The following is a 14,115-nucleotide window of genomic DNA, read 5'->3' as shown; positions in this document are numbered from 1 at the left end:
GGATTCTATTGGATTCTCTGGTATTTGGTGTGTACTATATCAGACTGATAAATACAGGCTGGCAGTTGTGATGTGATAAGGCAAGGCGTGTTCGCCTGTATCCTCAGACACCTGCAGAGACCTTATTGAAAAATAATGTTCAGCAGTTCTGGATATATAAAAGGGGGAATAATTAGATACACTATGTTTAAATACACTACAGTGTAGTGATCAATTGTGTGCTTCCAACTTTCTGGCAACAGTTTGGGGAAGACCCACATATGGGTGTGATGGCCAGGTGTCCACAAACATTTGGCCATATATTGTATGAAAGGGGAATAATTACATAGGCTATGTTTAAATATTTTACATCCTATAAGGCATAAAAATATCTCAAGGCTAATAATCAATAATCAGAGTTCAGACTTGTAGTATATGCTTAACTGTTTAAGGTGTATGTATAAACTTTTTTTTTTTTTTAGCATACATGTGCATTGAACAGTATGTAAAAAAAATAAATAAATACACCCTCTATGCACAGATTCCCAAACTTGGTCATGGAGTACCCTCTGTCCTGTGCATTTTAGTGTTTTACGTGCTCCCAACATATCTGATTAAATAACTAATTAGCTAATTACCCTTGCTGAGTTGAAGTGGGTGTGTTAGAGCGGGGAGAACATTAAAATGTGCAGGGCAGTGTTACGTAAAGGAGACGAAGACAGGTGTCTTCGATGTGTGGAGCTGTGTAGCTATAGACTAGTCAGAGTGTCCATGCTGACCCCTGTGCAACTCCGAAAGCGTCTACAGTGAGCACGTGAGCATCAGAACCGGACCATGAAGAAATAGAAAATGGTGGTCTGGTTTGAGGAATCATGTGATGATTCTTTTACACATGATGTAAAAGAAAACATCTTGTAGACCTCAAAGGATCTGCTGCTAACGTCTTGGTGCCAGATACCACAGCACACAGAGGTCTTTAGAGGTCTTGTGGAGTCCGTGCCTCTATGGGTCAGAGGTGTTTTGGCAGCACAATGGGGACCTACCCAGTAAGTGGTTTTAATGTTATGGCTGTTCGGTGTATATGACCAATATATAGCTGCTGATGTGAGTAAGGTATATGAAAGGAAAAAAATACAACCTTCTGCTCAGTGTGTAGTTTCGACTTAAGACTAAAATAAGTGGCCCATCAGATATCTAACGTTAGTGCTACAGTGCCCTCCAGAATTATTGGCACCCTTCATGAAAATATGCAAAAATTTACATATATAAAATGAATTTGACAAATTTCAGCAGGTAGATTTTCTGCGTGTTTTATCTATAAATAAATAAACTATAATTCCATGTAATGCCTGAGACAGAATGACATAAAAAAAAAAAGTATGTGTTCACACTAATCGTTATTCTTAACCACACAGCTGGAGTAGCGCCTGCAGGAACCAGTTAAAATGATTAACCAATATTCAGGGTTCCTCGTGATACGCTGGACATTATAGTACAAGCATTAGTCTATCATGAATCATTTTATGCCTATTTCAAATCAGCATTGTACAGTCGAGTTATTTTTCTACTTTACATTTCTTCACCCGTATAAGTAAAAGGATCTTCATCTGAACCGCTGACCTCACAGGAATAACACTGTCCTCGACAAATACAACCGAGTTATCTTATCGTGTAATCATCTTTATTTGCTGTACACGAGTCGTCTGGTGGATCGACACAAACACAAACGAGGGGTAGTTACGGACATGACAAAAAGTGGGTTTTTATTGATCATTTTTACTGCTAGATTGTAAAAATGGACAGTTATTACTTGTACAAAAGGTTCCTGTGATCATTTTATTTCATTATTTTAATACACTGCAGTATATTTAGGTCCCAAAGCCCATGTGACGGAGTGAAGGGAGAAGCCAGGTTGCGCAGAGAGAGCGAGATAAAGGAGCGGCTGGAAGCACCAGTGGGAGAGCGAGACACACGCATGTGCATTTTGTGTTTGGATTAAGCTTGTGTTTTACATGGCTGACCCTGTGCTCTGACCCCCAGCTTCGTGACAGGCTGGGGTATGCAAAGAAAACAATTTCACTGTTCTCTACTGTATATGTGACCAATAAAGACTCCTTATCATTATTATGTTTGAGTTCTGTTGATGATTAAACCTTAGCCAGTTCCTGCCTCCTCCTTGCCCAGCTTTGAAGTGTGTGACGCTGGCGCTTCCAGCCACTCCTTTATCTCTCTCTCTCTCTCTCCCCCACTGAGCCAAATCAGTGCCAGGTGTGCATTCTCACAACCTGGCTTCTCCCTCCTCTTCATCACCGACTACTTCACAAATCCCCATATGTGAACGCCAAATGCTCCATTAACAGTATTAAAAAATAGGAAAAATAAATGGTAAAGCGGGTTACGTGACTACTAGATTGTGGACTAACCGCCACATTCTCGAGGCCAAGAACAGTGGAAACCAGATTCTCTAACGGTAATACTCTCCCAAACTATATTTTCTAAGTCATGCAGTATGCGGTAATGAAGCTTGCACACATTCCACAAGACCAATGACATTTCCCTAACCATTAAGCTAATATTATGTGAGAAACATTACTTTATTCATGTTGAATGGGAAAATGCATCACTTGTGTGGAATATAGAAGTTATATGGATATCATATAAGAAAATCATGTCCTATTCCAATCAGGAAGCGGTGTCTAACTACCATCTAGTTTATAATGAGGAAGCATTGCGAATATATTGTCGTCCTGTGCTAGTAACGTGGTGTTATTGAAATTAAAACCATCCTTTTTAGCAGCATACATCTGCTCAGATGATTACAGTAAATCTGATCAGGACGTGCTTCTTTCACGTTATTTTATTAGAATATTAAAAAACTGCTCCATCTTTATACAGTACTATATAAGTCGAACAAAAATGCCAGCCTGGCTTTAGTTATTATTTGGTTAGTATGTGGACGACCTGTGATTTTACCTGTGCGTTTTAATCACGGTAAACATTCACAGGTCTTTCCTGCTCTACACAATAATGTGGTTGTGTCCTCTGATGCGAGATTGCTTTCGCATGCGAGGGCTCCGGGGCAGTCTGGAAGAGGAAGGAAGTGAAACCCTAGAGCACCACAGCATTGACCGTTACGGCAGGATCTTCAATGTCTGCTTTACTCTGCACCATTCTCAGCTCCAGCTGTGCAGGACTCGGTCTCCGGTCAGGACCAGCCACCTCTGAAGGAGAAAACGAGAGAGTTGATTTAGTCGAGAGCTCGGCAAAAATACACTCGCATAATCCTCCGTTCCCGTCACACCAACCGTCTAAAGCCCGTAATGTTGTTATGGGATTTTGTTCTTACCCGTGGCGTAGGTGATGGTCCTCTTAATGACATGCTGCATCACAGAAACCGTCTTCTCACAGGCTTTCTGTTAAAACACCACAAAAGATAATAAAGCGTGACGTCGGTAGATAAAACGCAGCTGTAGAGATCCAAATGAAGTGTTTCTGAAGCTCTTCGCCTACAGAGTGGCTTCTGTCTTCATCTTTTGCAGATCCGTAAGTGAAGTACCGGTTTCATGGAGATGTTACTGTAAGTCTAGACTGGTCTTACAGTTGATATCAGACACAGTGTCAACTGTAACACAAATATACACTCGCCCTCCACTTTAATAGGAACACCTGCTCATTCATGCAGTTATCCAAAATCAGCCAATCATGTGGCAGCAGTGCAATGTAAAAAATAATGCAGATACAGGTCAAGAGCTTCCATTAAATGTTCATGTCAAGCATCAGAATAGGGGAAAATATAGCTATAAAACACAGCTATAGCAGTGTTTAGCTTTAGCATGCGTGGAGGTGATCGGGAATGAGCATAGAATCACATTACACACTTGAAACTCTGGACTTAGAGCTAAAAAAAAAATAAGCATGAATGCAGCTGCCTCTCTGACTTTCAGTGTGTGTGTAATTACTTCAACATTATTCAAGCGCTATGTGCTATAAGACTCCCCAAGAGTTTTCATGGCATAACTGCAATCTATTGACACATAATAAATCATTTTAACCCCTACCATTCTTTACCATACCATGTATTACAAAAAGCATGTCAGTGAGCTAAAAATTGTAGCAGTGTTGAGACACTGTATTGGGTTTTAGTTTGGACAAACTCTACTGTTAATTATCAATTTCCCCTCAGTTTCCCCAGGAAGCATAATTAAAGACATGAGAAGCACTCTCACTCATCACATCATCACGGACTATTATTATTTTTGAAGGCAGTGCATCAGGAAGAGCCAGCCATGACTATTTCTAATCAGCTGAAAATAATAATCAGAACATGTTGCGTTCAAGTTCAATCGTACTTTGAGGTCATTAGGGTGTCGGTGCGTCCACGCCAGCAGCATAGCAGCGAACAGATCCCCAGTGCCCACAAACACGGCATCTACTTTGGGAATGTCCAACCTGATGCGTTGCTTCTCTTCACTGCCATCTGCTGTCACTGAAACATACATGAACACAAACACACAGCAGAGTTCTCCATTGGCAACCTGGAAATATATACAAGGCCTTAGTGATTATGACGACTTAACGTTTGAACTGTTCCATGGCACCACTTACATCAGCAAAAGCCCCATCTGTGATTCATGCTTTCCAGACAGCATTTAAAATATTATTATTATTATTATTATTATTATTATTATTATTATTATTATATATATATATATATATATATATATATATATATATATATATATATATATATATATATATATATATATATATATATATATATATATACACACACACACACACACACACACACACACATATATACATATATTATATATATACACACACACACACACACACACACACACATATATATATTATATATAAACCTGGCATTTTAAAAAGGGTGTGTAGACTTTATATCCACTGTAGTAGCAGAGAGGGAGACAAAGCGAGAACGAGAGTTGTTAGACATTGCTAGGGGATCTGGTTTGGGAAATACAGCTATACAACAAGCCATCAGTACAGGACAGTTCTTTAAAAGTGATGCTTCTTTTGGCAAACTCAACCGTTAATGATTTTTACCCTCGGCTTGCCGGACGGAGCTTCAAATCAAGGAAATGGAAGAAACGAGGAGCACCATCTCACTCAGCCTCATGGTCATGTGAAAGCTGCACCACAAATCGGGGTTGTCAACTGGCAGAGTGCAGTCCAGATGCAGAGCCAGAAAAGTATTTAACAGTTCCAAACAAACCAAATACTGTAGCAGAGCGAATAAATTTATAAAACCAAAATTGACATAGTTTAGCAAAACTTTAGTTTTCTAAACATGAACCTGCTTGCTTCTGTAGATCCTCTCTTGTGGCTTGTTGAAGACAGTCTGTAAATTATTTAGCTAAAGGCAGCTCATCGGACAAGAGACTAAACACTGGGCTAGAGCCATTGTATCAGAAAGGGACGACCGATACCTAGACTATAAAAAGTTTATAAGAGGAACAGTAAGGTTCACCTGTGTTCTGGCTACCCAAGACCACTAGATACTGATCTCCCAGAGAAGAGAGCAGGTCTGAGCTGGTGATGACCACAGTGTCGGGACCCATAGCATGCAGCAGATCCATTGCCTAAATGAGAATGACAACAATACAACAAACCTCTTTCAGTCATCACTGCTTTAAAAAGATGATGGTCTGACTGATTATAGTCTAGTACTAACTCAGGGTTTCACAATCCCATTCTCGGGATCCACCTTCCTGCTTGTGTTACTCCCAGTACACTTGATCCAACTCCTTAAGGGCTTAATTATGAACTGATGAGCTGTGCCCGGAATTAGAAAACCTTGCATCTGTGCATGATTACGGTTCATTCTGAAGTGACACTGCTGCTGTAATCAAAAAGATTGTCCTATGCTTATGAGAGGACTCTTATTTACAATATGCTCATACTGAATAACATTAACACATTTAATACCGTTTGCCCTTAATAGAATATAGTTCTGGAAGAGTAATGATTTATAATCCCATCACTGGGCGTCACCCAGAAGAGGATGGGTTCCCTTTTGAGTCGGGTTTTGAAATGATGTTCAGAAAGTCTGGTTTTCAGAGGAAGTAGGATGTAGTCATGATCAGCAGCCTATGTGAGTGGGTCTACAGCAATGGGGTCGAGAAATCCGCTGGTAAAGATTTACCTTATTACCATTTAACACTCTGTGGTATATTAGAGTATGGTATGCTAGAGCCCAAATCACAGTATGGAAGTATGCTTCTATGGTATTAATTGCATAACGAGTTCTTGTAAGATTTAAATGTTGAGTTGCTTTGAAATGCTGCACATCAAAGAGACTGGAGACCCACCTCAACTGCATCTTTTTCCGTACTGATCTTTCTTCCCGTCAGGAGCCTTTCAGGGGAGGGGGAAAAAATAAATAAACAAACATATATCTTCTTAAGAACATGCAACTGTAACCGTGTTAGATTTTCATGTCTGTGCCAAATTCACACTGGAATAATTACACTACAAAAAAATTAATTAATAAATAAATAAATAAATAAATTAACTAATATATATATATATATATATATATATATATATATATATATATATATATATATATATATATATAATATTATATTTAATATATATATTTTTTTTTATTATTTAATTTTTTTTAATATATATATATATATTATTTATTTAATTTATATATATATTTTTATATATATATATATATATATATATATATATATATATATATATATAGTTTTTCAATAGAGATAATCCTCTGTGCTTCGCATTCCCACAATGCTTCCTTTTTTGTTTTGCTTTCTTCTCTGCCATCGCCAACACCCCCTCACTCAACAATGAATAGGACACCGTACATTTACATATGCATGTGGTCCATTTGCATTGACCATTTATGGATATTTGTGGGCGGTGTCCAGACCTTTCAAAGCACTTTCACACATGCTGGGTAGTTAGACTTTTGCCGTGTCATTTTGATAGGCATTATTAAAAACAAACAAAAAAAAAAACGATCGACAGACAGGATTGATCACAATTCACACAGAGCAGGGTTCTTCAATCTTATCCGCAAAGGGTCCATGCAGCTGCATTTAGTTCATGTAGGCCTTCATTCCACCCACTCCGTCACAACAGAGTCTACTTGAATTAATTTCTCGTCTTTAAATATATAAATGACTGGATGAAAATCTGTTGCCAAACTGGCTCTTTGCAGAGAGGATTGAAAACCCCTGAAGTAAAATGTAAGCACTCACCATGACAGACGCCTTATTTATGTGTAAACATATATCAAACGTCTAATGTGACCATAAACAACTTGGTGAGTCGTCGACAACTCTAAATTACACGCTGTAGGCCCGGCATAAAAAAAAAGCTCCGGAGTCAGAAAACCAGATAATTGCACTCACTCGGCCTCAAACTGGTTGGGCGTAATGATGTCGCATACTGGCACCACTTTATCCCTGTACACAGGCAGCAGGGCTTCTGGAACGTACTACAAACAAGACAGGAAACAAGATGTACGAATGCGCAGCAGGATGATAACTCCAGACTTGCACTAGTAAGTGTTTTTTTTTTTTTCCTCCTCCTCCTTTATTCCTACTAAAAACTCATTACGCTCTCATATGTTTTTAATGAGCTTGATTCCTTTGTTCACATCTTAGCTCCTTTCTCTGAGGATATGAGAAAAAGATGCAAGAAAAAGAAAGAAAGGACAGAGGAATTTGCCATGCGAGATGTTTTCGCTCACAGAAGTGTCACTTTAAAGTGAGGTCACCTTTTAGTTACTCGCTGACCCGCTGGATCACATGGCATAACAGATCTATCTGTGTATATACCGAACATGGTGGAGTTACACAGTAATGAACACAAATCAGAACATTACTGCATGTAGATATGCTTACATGGTGATGTTTTAGTCGGTGCTAGAGTCTATATGATGCCCCATTCAGGATGGATTCCTGCGTCATGGATTTCCGGGATAGATTCCAGATCCACCACTATTCTGACCGGGATAAAGTGCTTACTGAAGATAAATGAATGAATGAAATATTCTGTATGGGTTTTTTTTTTTTTACTGATTTTTCTTAATTACTTTATTAGTAATTAGTGCTTTTTATGATCATATTATTTACAAGAATTTGTTTTGGGAGAGGTGGAGCTTGCATTACACAGTACAGTAAAAAGATGCTCAGTTAGGAAGCGCCAGTGTTTACTTAATCTAGAAGCCTCCTTTCTTCACACATTTAGAGCCAATGAAAGATATTGTAAATTGTGAACAATTTTTCTCCAAAACTATTCCAGTCAACTGGAATAGGAGGCTAAAATAATGCTGATCTGTGCAGCACTGTAGACCTCCTGGAGTGGAAGTGTGTGCTCCTGCTGTAAACCAAGAGCATGTCTATAAACTTAAAAGACAGGATGTTTTGCAAAAATGAAATACTATAAGTGAAAAACTGTGAATAACAAAATCCAAACTATATCCATGTTTTTTAAAAAAAAAAAAAAAAGGGGTGATGGAGTCAAATTAATGAAAGGGCTCCTTAGGCTACTCACCATTGATCCATTATCTCCCATGACTGGATCACATACTGAAAAACAATAGACACAGGTTTAAACAGGAACTCGCTCATCTCTCTGTAGCTTGGTCAGGTGCAGTGCACAAATACGAGTGACCTCATCCTCGAAAATACATCTCCAAGGTGTGTATACCAATAAAAATAAATATATAAACAAACAAACAAATAAATAAATAAATAAAAGCATCTTTACTCCTATCAGTACTTGCATCAGAGTTTCAGTGTATGATTAATTCTGCCATAAACACATAACCAAGGATGTCAGAAACCTCGTTTCGGCACACGACCACGTGACCGAGTTGGACCCTGTTGCGTTTAGAGAGTCGAACGAATCAGCAGTTTGTGTGAATAAGTAATAAAAGATTTTTTTTTTTTTTAAATTTTAAGTTATGGAACCATCAAAGAAACTAGAGAGGGCTGAAGATTGGGGGAAAGCTCATATCAACAAATAATGTTTTCCATGTACAGGAATGTATTAATCTCACTGGCAAAATCAACAAGCGCAACAAAACGCTCACGTTTTGCCGTTCAGATCAGCCCACGTGAGCCTTGCCTATGAAGGAATAGTAATGGACTAGGACTGGGGTAAATGTAAATGACCAAGTTTGTGTGTGTGTCAATTTACTGTAACTAAGTGTTACCTATTCTAGAGGTGTACTATAAGAGAATTGTTTCTTTATAAAGCATTATTTCGCGTTACCATTTGCATTGCACTGTTTAAAAATTGACATCCTAATGCTTTTCAAAAGTACTGGAATGTACAATAGTTTATTATCTTGATTTCTGGTTTGACCACCAGATGCCACTAGAGTGCACCGGGTTGAAAAGCTCCTGGTCTCCAGTTGGGATGGAAGTGGCGCTGTTTCAGAAAGTTTAATTTTGCCCTCAATAATAATACAAATAAAATGCACGAACGCATGTGATACACGACCAGGCACAACAGTCTACGTGGTTTCTTATGCGAGACACCAAAGGAAGAAAATAGTAAGAACTACGATGAGCCTCGTCTCATTTTGGGAAATGTTTTAAATCTGGGAAATTTTGTTTGGCCCCCTACCATAGACAAGCCTGGGGTTGACACTCTTCAGCTCCTGCACAATGTCCGCCACCATCTCCAGGAAAGACACATCCCTGGAGTAACCTAATCATAAGAAGAGATTGTTAAAGAGACAAGAACTATTCTAATTAAACGATGTGATAAATCCGACAGTATTTACAGTCACCTTGACGTTTCTAGACAAAGTGTTCAAGCTTTATGGAAAAGTCTGAAAGACCAAAAAAAAATTAAAAATCTATGATCTGCAACATCACGATCTCGTGCTCTGCGTCACAGTTCCCATAGCAACAAGTCCTGTGTGTTTTTGTTCTCCGCCCCCCTTCCATTTTATTTACTAGATCCTTCTCTGATTGTGTTCACCTGTTCTATATCTCGCTCACTAGTTTGTGCACCTGTGCGTTTTCCTGTACGCTTCTAAAGATCTGTTTATTCCGAGTCTTGTGGTTTGTTTATTCCATTATGTCTGGTTCTTGACTAATTTTCCAACAATATTCCCACGATTGCCCTCAATAAAGAAACTAAACTGTAGCGTTCTTTCCAGAAGGGGGTGTTTCAGGTCTTTTCCTCTACACGGCGTTTGAGTTACATATTCAAACAGCCGAATGATGGTGTGTGTGTGCCAGTGAACCAATCATGTACCTGTAAGCACGTAGTCATAATGGTTGACTTTGTTGAGTTTAATCCCTTCGTAAAGGACGTGTAGCTCATCTGCAGTTAGCACTTGTCCCTTCCAGTGCCCGTAACCTAGCAAAACAAAGAGAGACAGAAGACGGTCAGCACAGCAGAGTTCTTCATGCCCAATGACAGTGTGTACTCGCTGGCATCTAAATCCAACTCCGTATTTTGTTTTCCCAAGCTAATCAAATCCAAATGGAGAAAAGTCCCAGCTTACATTATTCCCACCCACATGTGTATGTCCCCTGGATATATCACCTCATGGGAGAAAAATGTGTTTAAAAAAAATAAATAAATAAAGTAGACTGGCAGCCTATAAAAATGCATTTTCTACTATTTCTTAAATCAGTGGGAAAAAAAACTTCTACACTAGTCCGCTAGAGCGACTTGTTCCGCATGCGTCGTTCTTAGGCACGCGTCATTTGCACACATGTACGAGAAGACTCGAGTGAATTTGTTAAACAAAATTGGACTTTTTATTCCCGAATTTACTTGCTCACAGAACATCCACAGGAAGAACTGGAGTCTATACCTCTTGCTTTACTCTGCTTAGCTAATGAGCAATCTACTGCGTGACTCAAATAGAAAGCAAAAGAAGTCCAGTGATTGCGTGAACACAAGCAATCACTGGACATGAGCTCATGACACTAGGATATGAGCTTAGCTCTACATCAAACATTCCCAAGGATTAATCGTCTGCATGCAGTGAAAGCTCAGTCCATTCTTAATGAGAACGGAATGAGAAATTAGATTCATGCAAAAAGCTTTTTAAACGTGGCATATTTCCACAGCCCTCCCAATGCGTCTTTCAATAAAGTCTGTGCACTTCCGGAGTTGCTGCTACGCCAGGGTCTTCAGCCAATCGCGACGAAGGGGCGGGACACCAACGCAACCTCTAAGCCAATCAGAGCACTCGAAATAAAAGGCTGTCCGTACATTCCGTGGTTTCGCAACCAAGTCTGACAGTTTCACTCCTCCGCTGGGAGTCGATTCCAAAATAAAAGAGTCGTTTTATTCAGAACACTAAAATGATTCGGATCTTTTACTCCTTGGCTCGATGAGGGAACATTTTTAGTGTGGAAACTTATTCACGGGCCTCCTTAATTTATTAATCCACCAATCTATAAATGAAATATAAAGGACTCGTTTGATTTAATCGCCATATTCTACGTTAAAGATAGTTTCCTGTCTAATTTGAGTTTATCAACAGTAACTAGGCACGGACTCCTCTCAGACAAGTTTAAGACTGGAATAAAGTTGGTTTGAAGTTGGAAAGTTACATAGGACATTGTTAAACACGATTCTAACTTCAATAATTAACACAACTGGCATGAGCTTAGCTCTACATCAAACATTCCCAAGGATTAATCCTCTGCATGCAGTGAAAGCTCAGTCCATTCTTAACGGAATGAGAAATTAGATTCATGCAAAAAGCTTTTTAAACGTGACATATTTCCGCAGCCGTCCCAATGCGTCTTTCAACAAAGTCTGTGCACTATATTAGCACGATGCGTTTTACACAGTAAGGGAGCTACGCGTGTTTTAATAAGATCTGACACACTTTGAACTAGAATATGAACAAAAATGATATATTTTATTTATTTTAATATTTACTCAAAATAGTTCACAAAAATTAATATTCATTTCATTTTTTTAAAAGTACAGTACACAGTCATTACTTTACTGACTTATTTTACGTTAACACTATGATTATCGGCAGGCTCGATATATTCGATGATATTGCTCGACCTCTAATGAATACTTCAGGCATTTTGGGTATCCAGTCCCTATTTCCATGTAAAACAGATAAAAGTGCAGGAAGTGATGCATGAATGGGATTAAAACAACGGGATGGTAAGAGGCGGCATTAAGAGCATAGAAACATCCTAGATACTCTGTGTCCCTGGCACATGGCCCAAAACTCCAAAACACAGCAACAGAGAAATAAGCTGAGAGAAAATAGGAGGAGAGAAATACAGGGACGAGGAGGAGGAGGAGGAGGAGGAGAGGGTAAATGCGAACACAGTGTGGATATGAGCAACACAAGAGATGTGAAAACAGACCCCTGCTGTGTTCCTGGGGGCCACAGAGCAGGGAGTTGGCACAGGCTATTCGACCACTAACAGAACATTAGAGCTCACACATCCCTTTTAAATCCTCATGAGACACTGTAGAATGTAGAGACATTTCCTGTATAAATAAATAAATAAATAAATAAATAAATAAATAAAATAAAATACAGATTGTTAATATTCAGCTTTCACTACTTGCTTTCAGCTTAAAGGAACACAAAACAGATTGACCTCTGACCCATAAGCATGCGAAACTGACTTCAGAGACATTTTGTAAGTCAGTTTTTCCTACATAAATGCTCATCTCTTATGTTAAACAGTAACATATCACTAGCCCGCATTGGGCCACTGTTGTGGTTTGGCTAAACTCCAAATGAAAACTGCATGTCTTTCAGAAAAATCACAGCGTCACAGCCCTACTCAGACTTTCAGCCGAGGCCCTCGGGTGTTTTCAGTTCATATCTAATAGACAATCAAATACTGTTGTCAAATACATGTTTTTGTACTTTTCATTATTACTGTGCATATGTCATAAAGTAGGTCAGGGCAGAACAGATTAAAATATTTCTTCATCATAATCAATTTATTGTGTGCAATAAAAATTTTTTAAAAAAAGTTACTTATCTTGAGGGAAACAGTCTTTTAATAAAATCTCAGTCTAATCTGACATCAATGAATCTATACACAAACACTTACTGATCAGTCCATAAACACTGTAAAACATTACCCAAATTGTGTATGTGTGTGTGTGAGAGAGTGAGTGTGAAAGAGAGCACACGAGTGTGTGAGTGTGTGAAAGAGAGAGAGTGTGTGAGAGAGAGCGAGCGCGAGAGTGTGAGAGAGAGCGAGCGCGAGTGTGTGAGAGAGAGCGAGCGCAAGTGTGTGAGAGAGCGAGTGTGAGAGAGAGAGAGCGAGCGCAAGTGTGAGAGAGAGCGAGCGCGAGTGTGAGAGAGAGAGCGAGCGCGAGTGTGAGAGAGAGAGAGCGCGAGTGTGAGAGAGAGAGAGCGCGTGTGAGAGAGAGCGCGTGTGTGAGAGAGAGCGCGTGTGTGAGAGAGAGCGCGTGTGTGTGAGAGAGAGAGCACGTGTGTGAGAGAGAGAGCACGTGTGTGAGAGAGAGAGAGCACGTGTGTGAGAGAGCGAGCACGTGTGTGAGAGAGAGCGAGCACGTGTGTGAGAGAGAGCACGTGTGTGTGAGAGAGAGCACGTGTGTGTGAGAGAGAGCACGTGTGTGAGAGAGAGAGCACGTGTGAGAGAGAGAGCACGTGTGTGAGAGAGAGAGCACGTGTGTGAGAGAGAGAGAGCACGTGTGTGAGAGAGTGCACGAGTGTGTGAAAGAGAGAACCTGAGTGTGTGAGAGAGAGCGTGTGTGAGTGTGTGAGAGAGAGAGAGCACGTGTGTGTGAGAGAGAGCACGTGTGTGTGAGAGAGAGCACGTGTGTGAGAGAGAGAGAGAGCACGTGTGTGAGAGAGAGAGAGCACGTGTGTGAGAGAGTGCACGAGTGTGTGAAAGAGAGAACCTGAGTGTGTGAGAGAGAGCGTGTGTGAGTGTGTGAGAGAGAGAGAGCACGTGTGTGTGAGAGAGAGCACGTGTGTGTGAGAGAGAGCACGTGTGTGAGAGAGAGAGAGAGCACGTGTGTGAGAGAGAGAGAGAGCACGTGTGTGAGAGAGAGAGAGAGCACGTGTGTGAGAGAGAGAGCACGTGTGTGTGAGAGAGAGCACGTGTGTGAGAGAGAGAGCACGTG

At 39.9% G+C, this 14,115-nt stretch overlaps 1 protein-coding gene across 2 annotated transcripts in view; it reads right to left on the bottom strand.

Moving 5' to 3' along the window:
- Nucleotides 1–1,716: 1,716 nt before the first annotated feature.
- pdxka (pyridoxal (pyridoxine, vitamin B6) kinase a) overlaps nt 1,717–14,115 on the bottom strand; it is a 13,812-nt gene continuing 1,413 nt past the window's right edge. The window contains exons 3-11 of one of the 2 annotated variants that reach the window (XM_017469027.3): nt 10,267–10,371; nt 9,628–9,711; nt 8,548–8,582; nt 7,401–7,486; nt 6,327–6,372; nt 5,486–5,597; nt 4,329–4,465; nt 3,326–3,392; nt 1,717–3,200 (exon numbers count right to left, since the gene is read on the bottom strand). In XM_017469027.3, the coding sequence (XP_017324516.1) occupies nt 3,088–3,200; nt 3,326–3,392; nt 4,329–4,465; nt 5,486–5,597; nt 6,327–6,372; nt 7,401–7,486; nt 8,548–8,582; nt 9,628–9,711; nt 10,267–10,371 (785 nt within the window). In that variant the 3' untranslated portion in view covers nt 1,717–3,087. 2 annotated transcript variants of the gene reach the window in all.

Source organism: Ictalurus punctatus, chromosome 6, assembly GCF_001660625.3.
Source record: "Ictalurus punctatus breed USDA103 chromosome 6, Coco_2.0, whole genome shotgun sequence".
Classification (NCBI taxonomy): Eukaryota; Metazoa; Chordata; class Actinopteri; order Siluriformes; family Ictaluridae; genus Ictalurus; species Ictalurus punctatus.
This window is presented reverse-complemented; position numbering and strand designations above follow the sequence as displayed.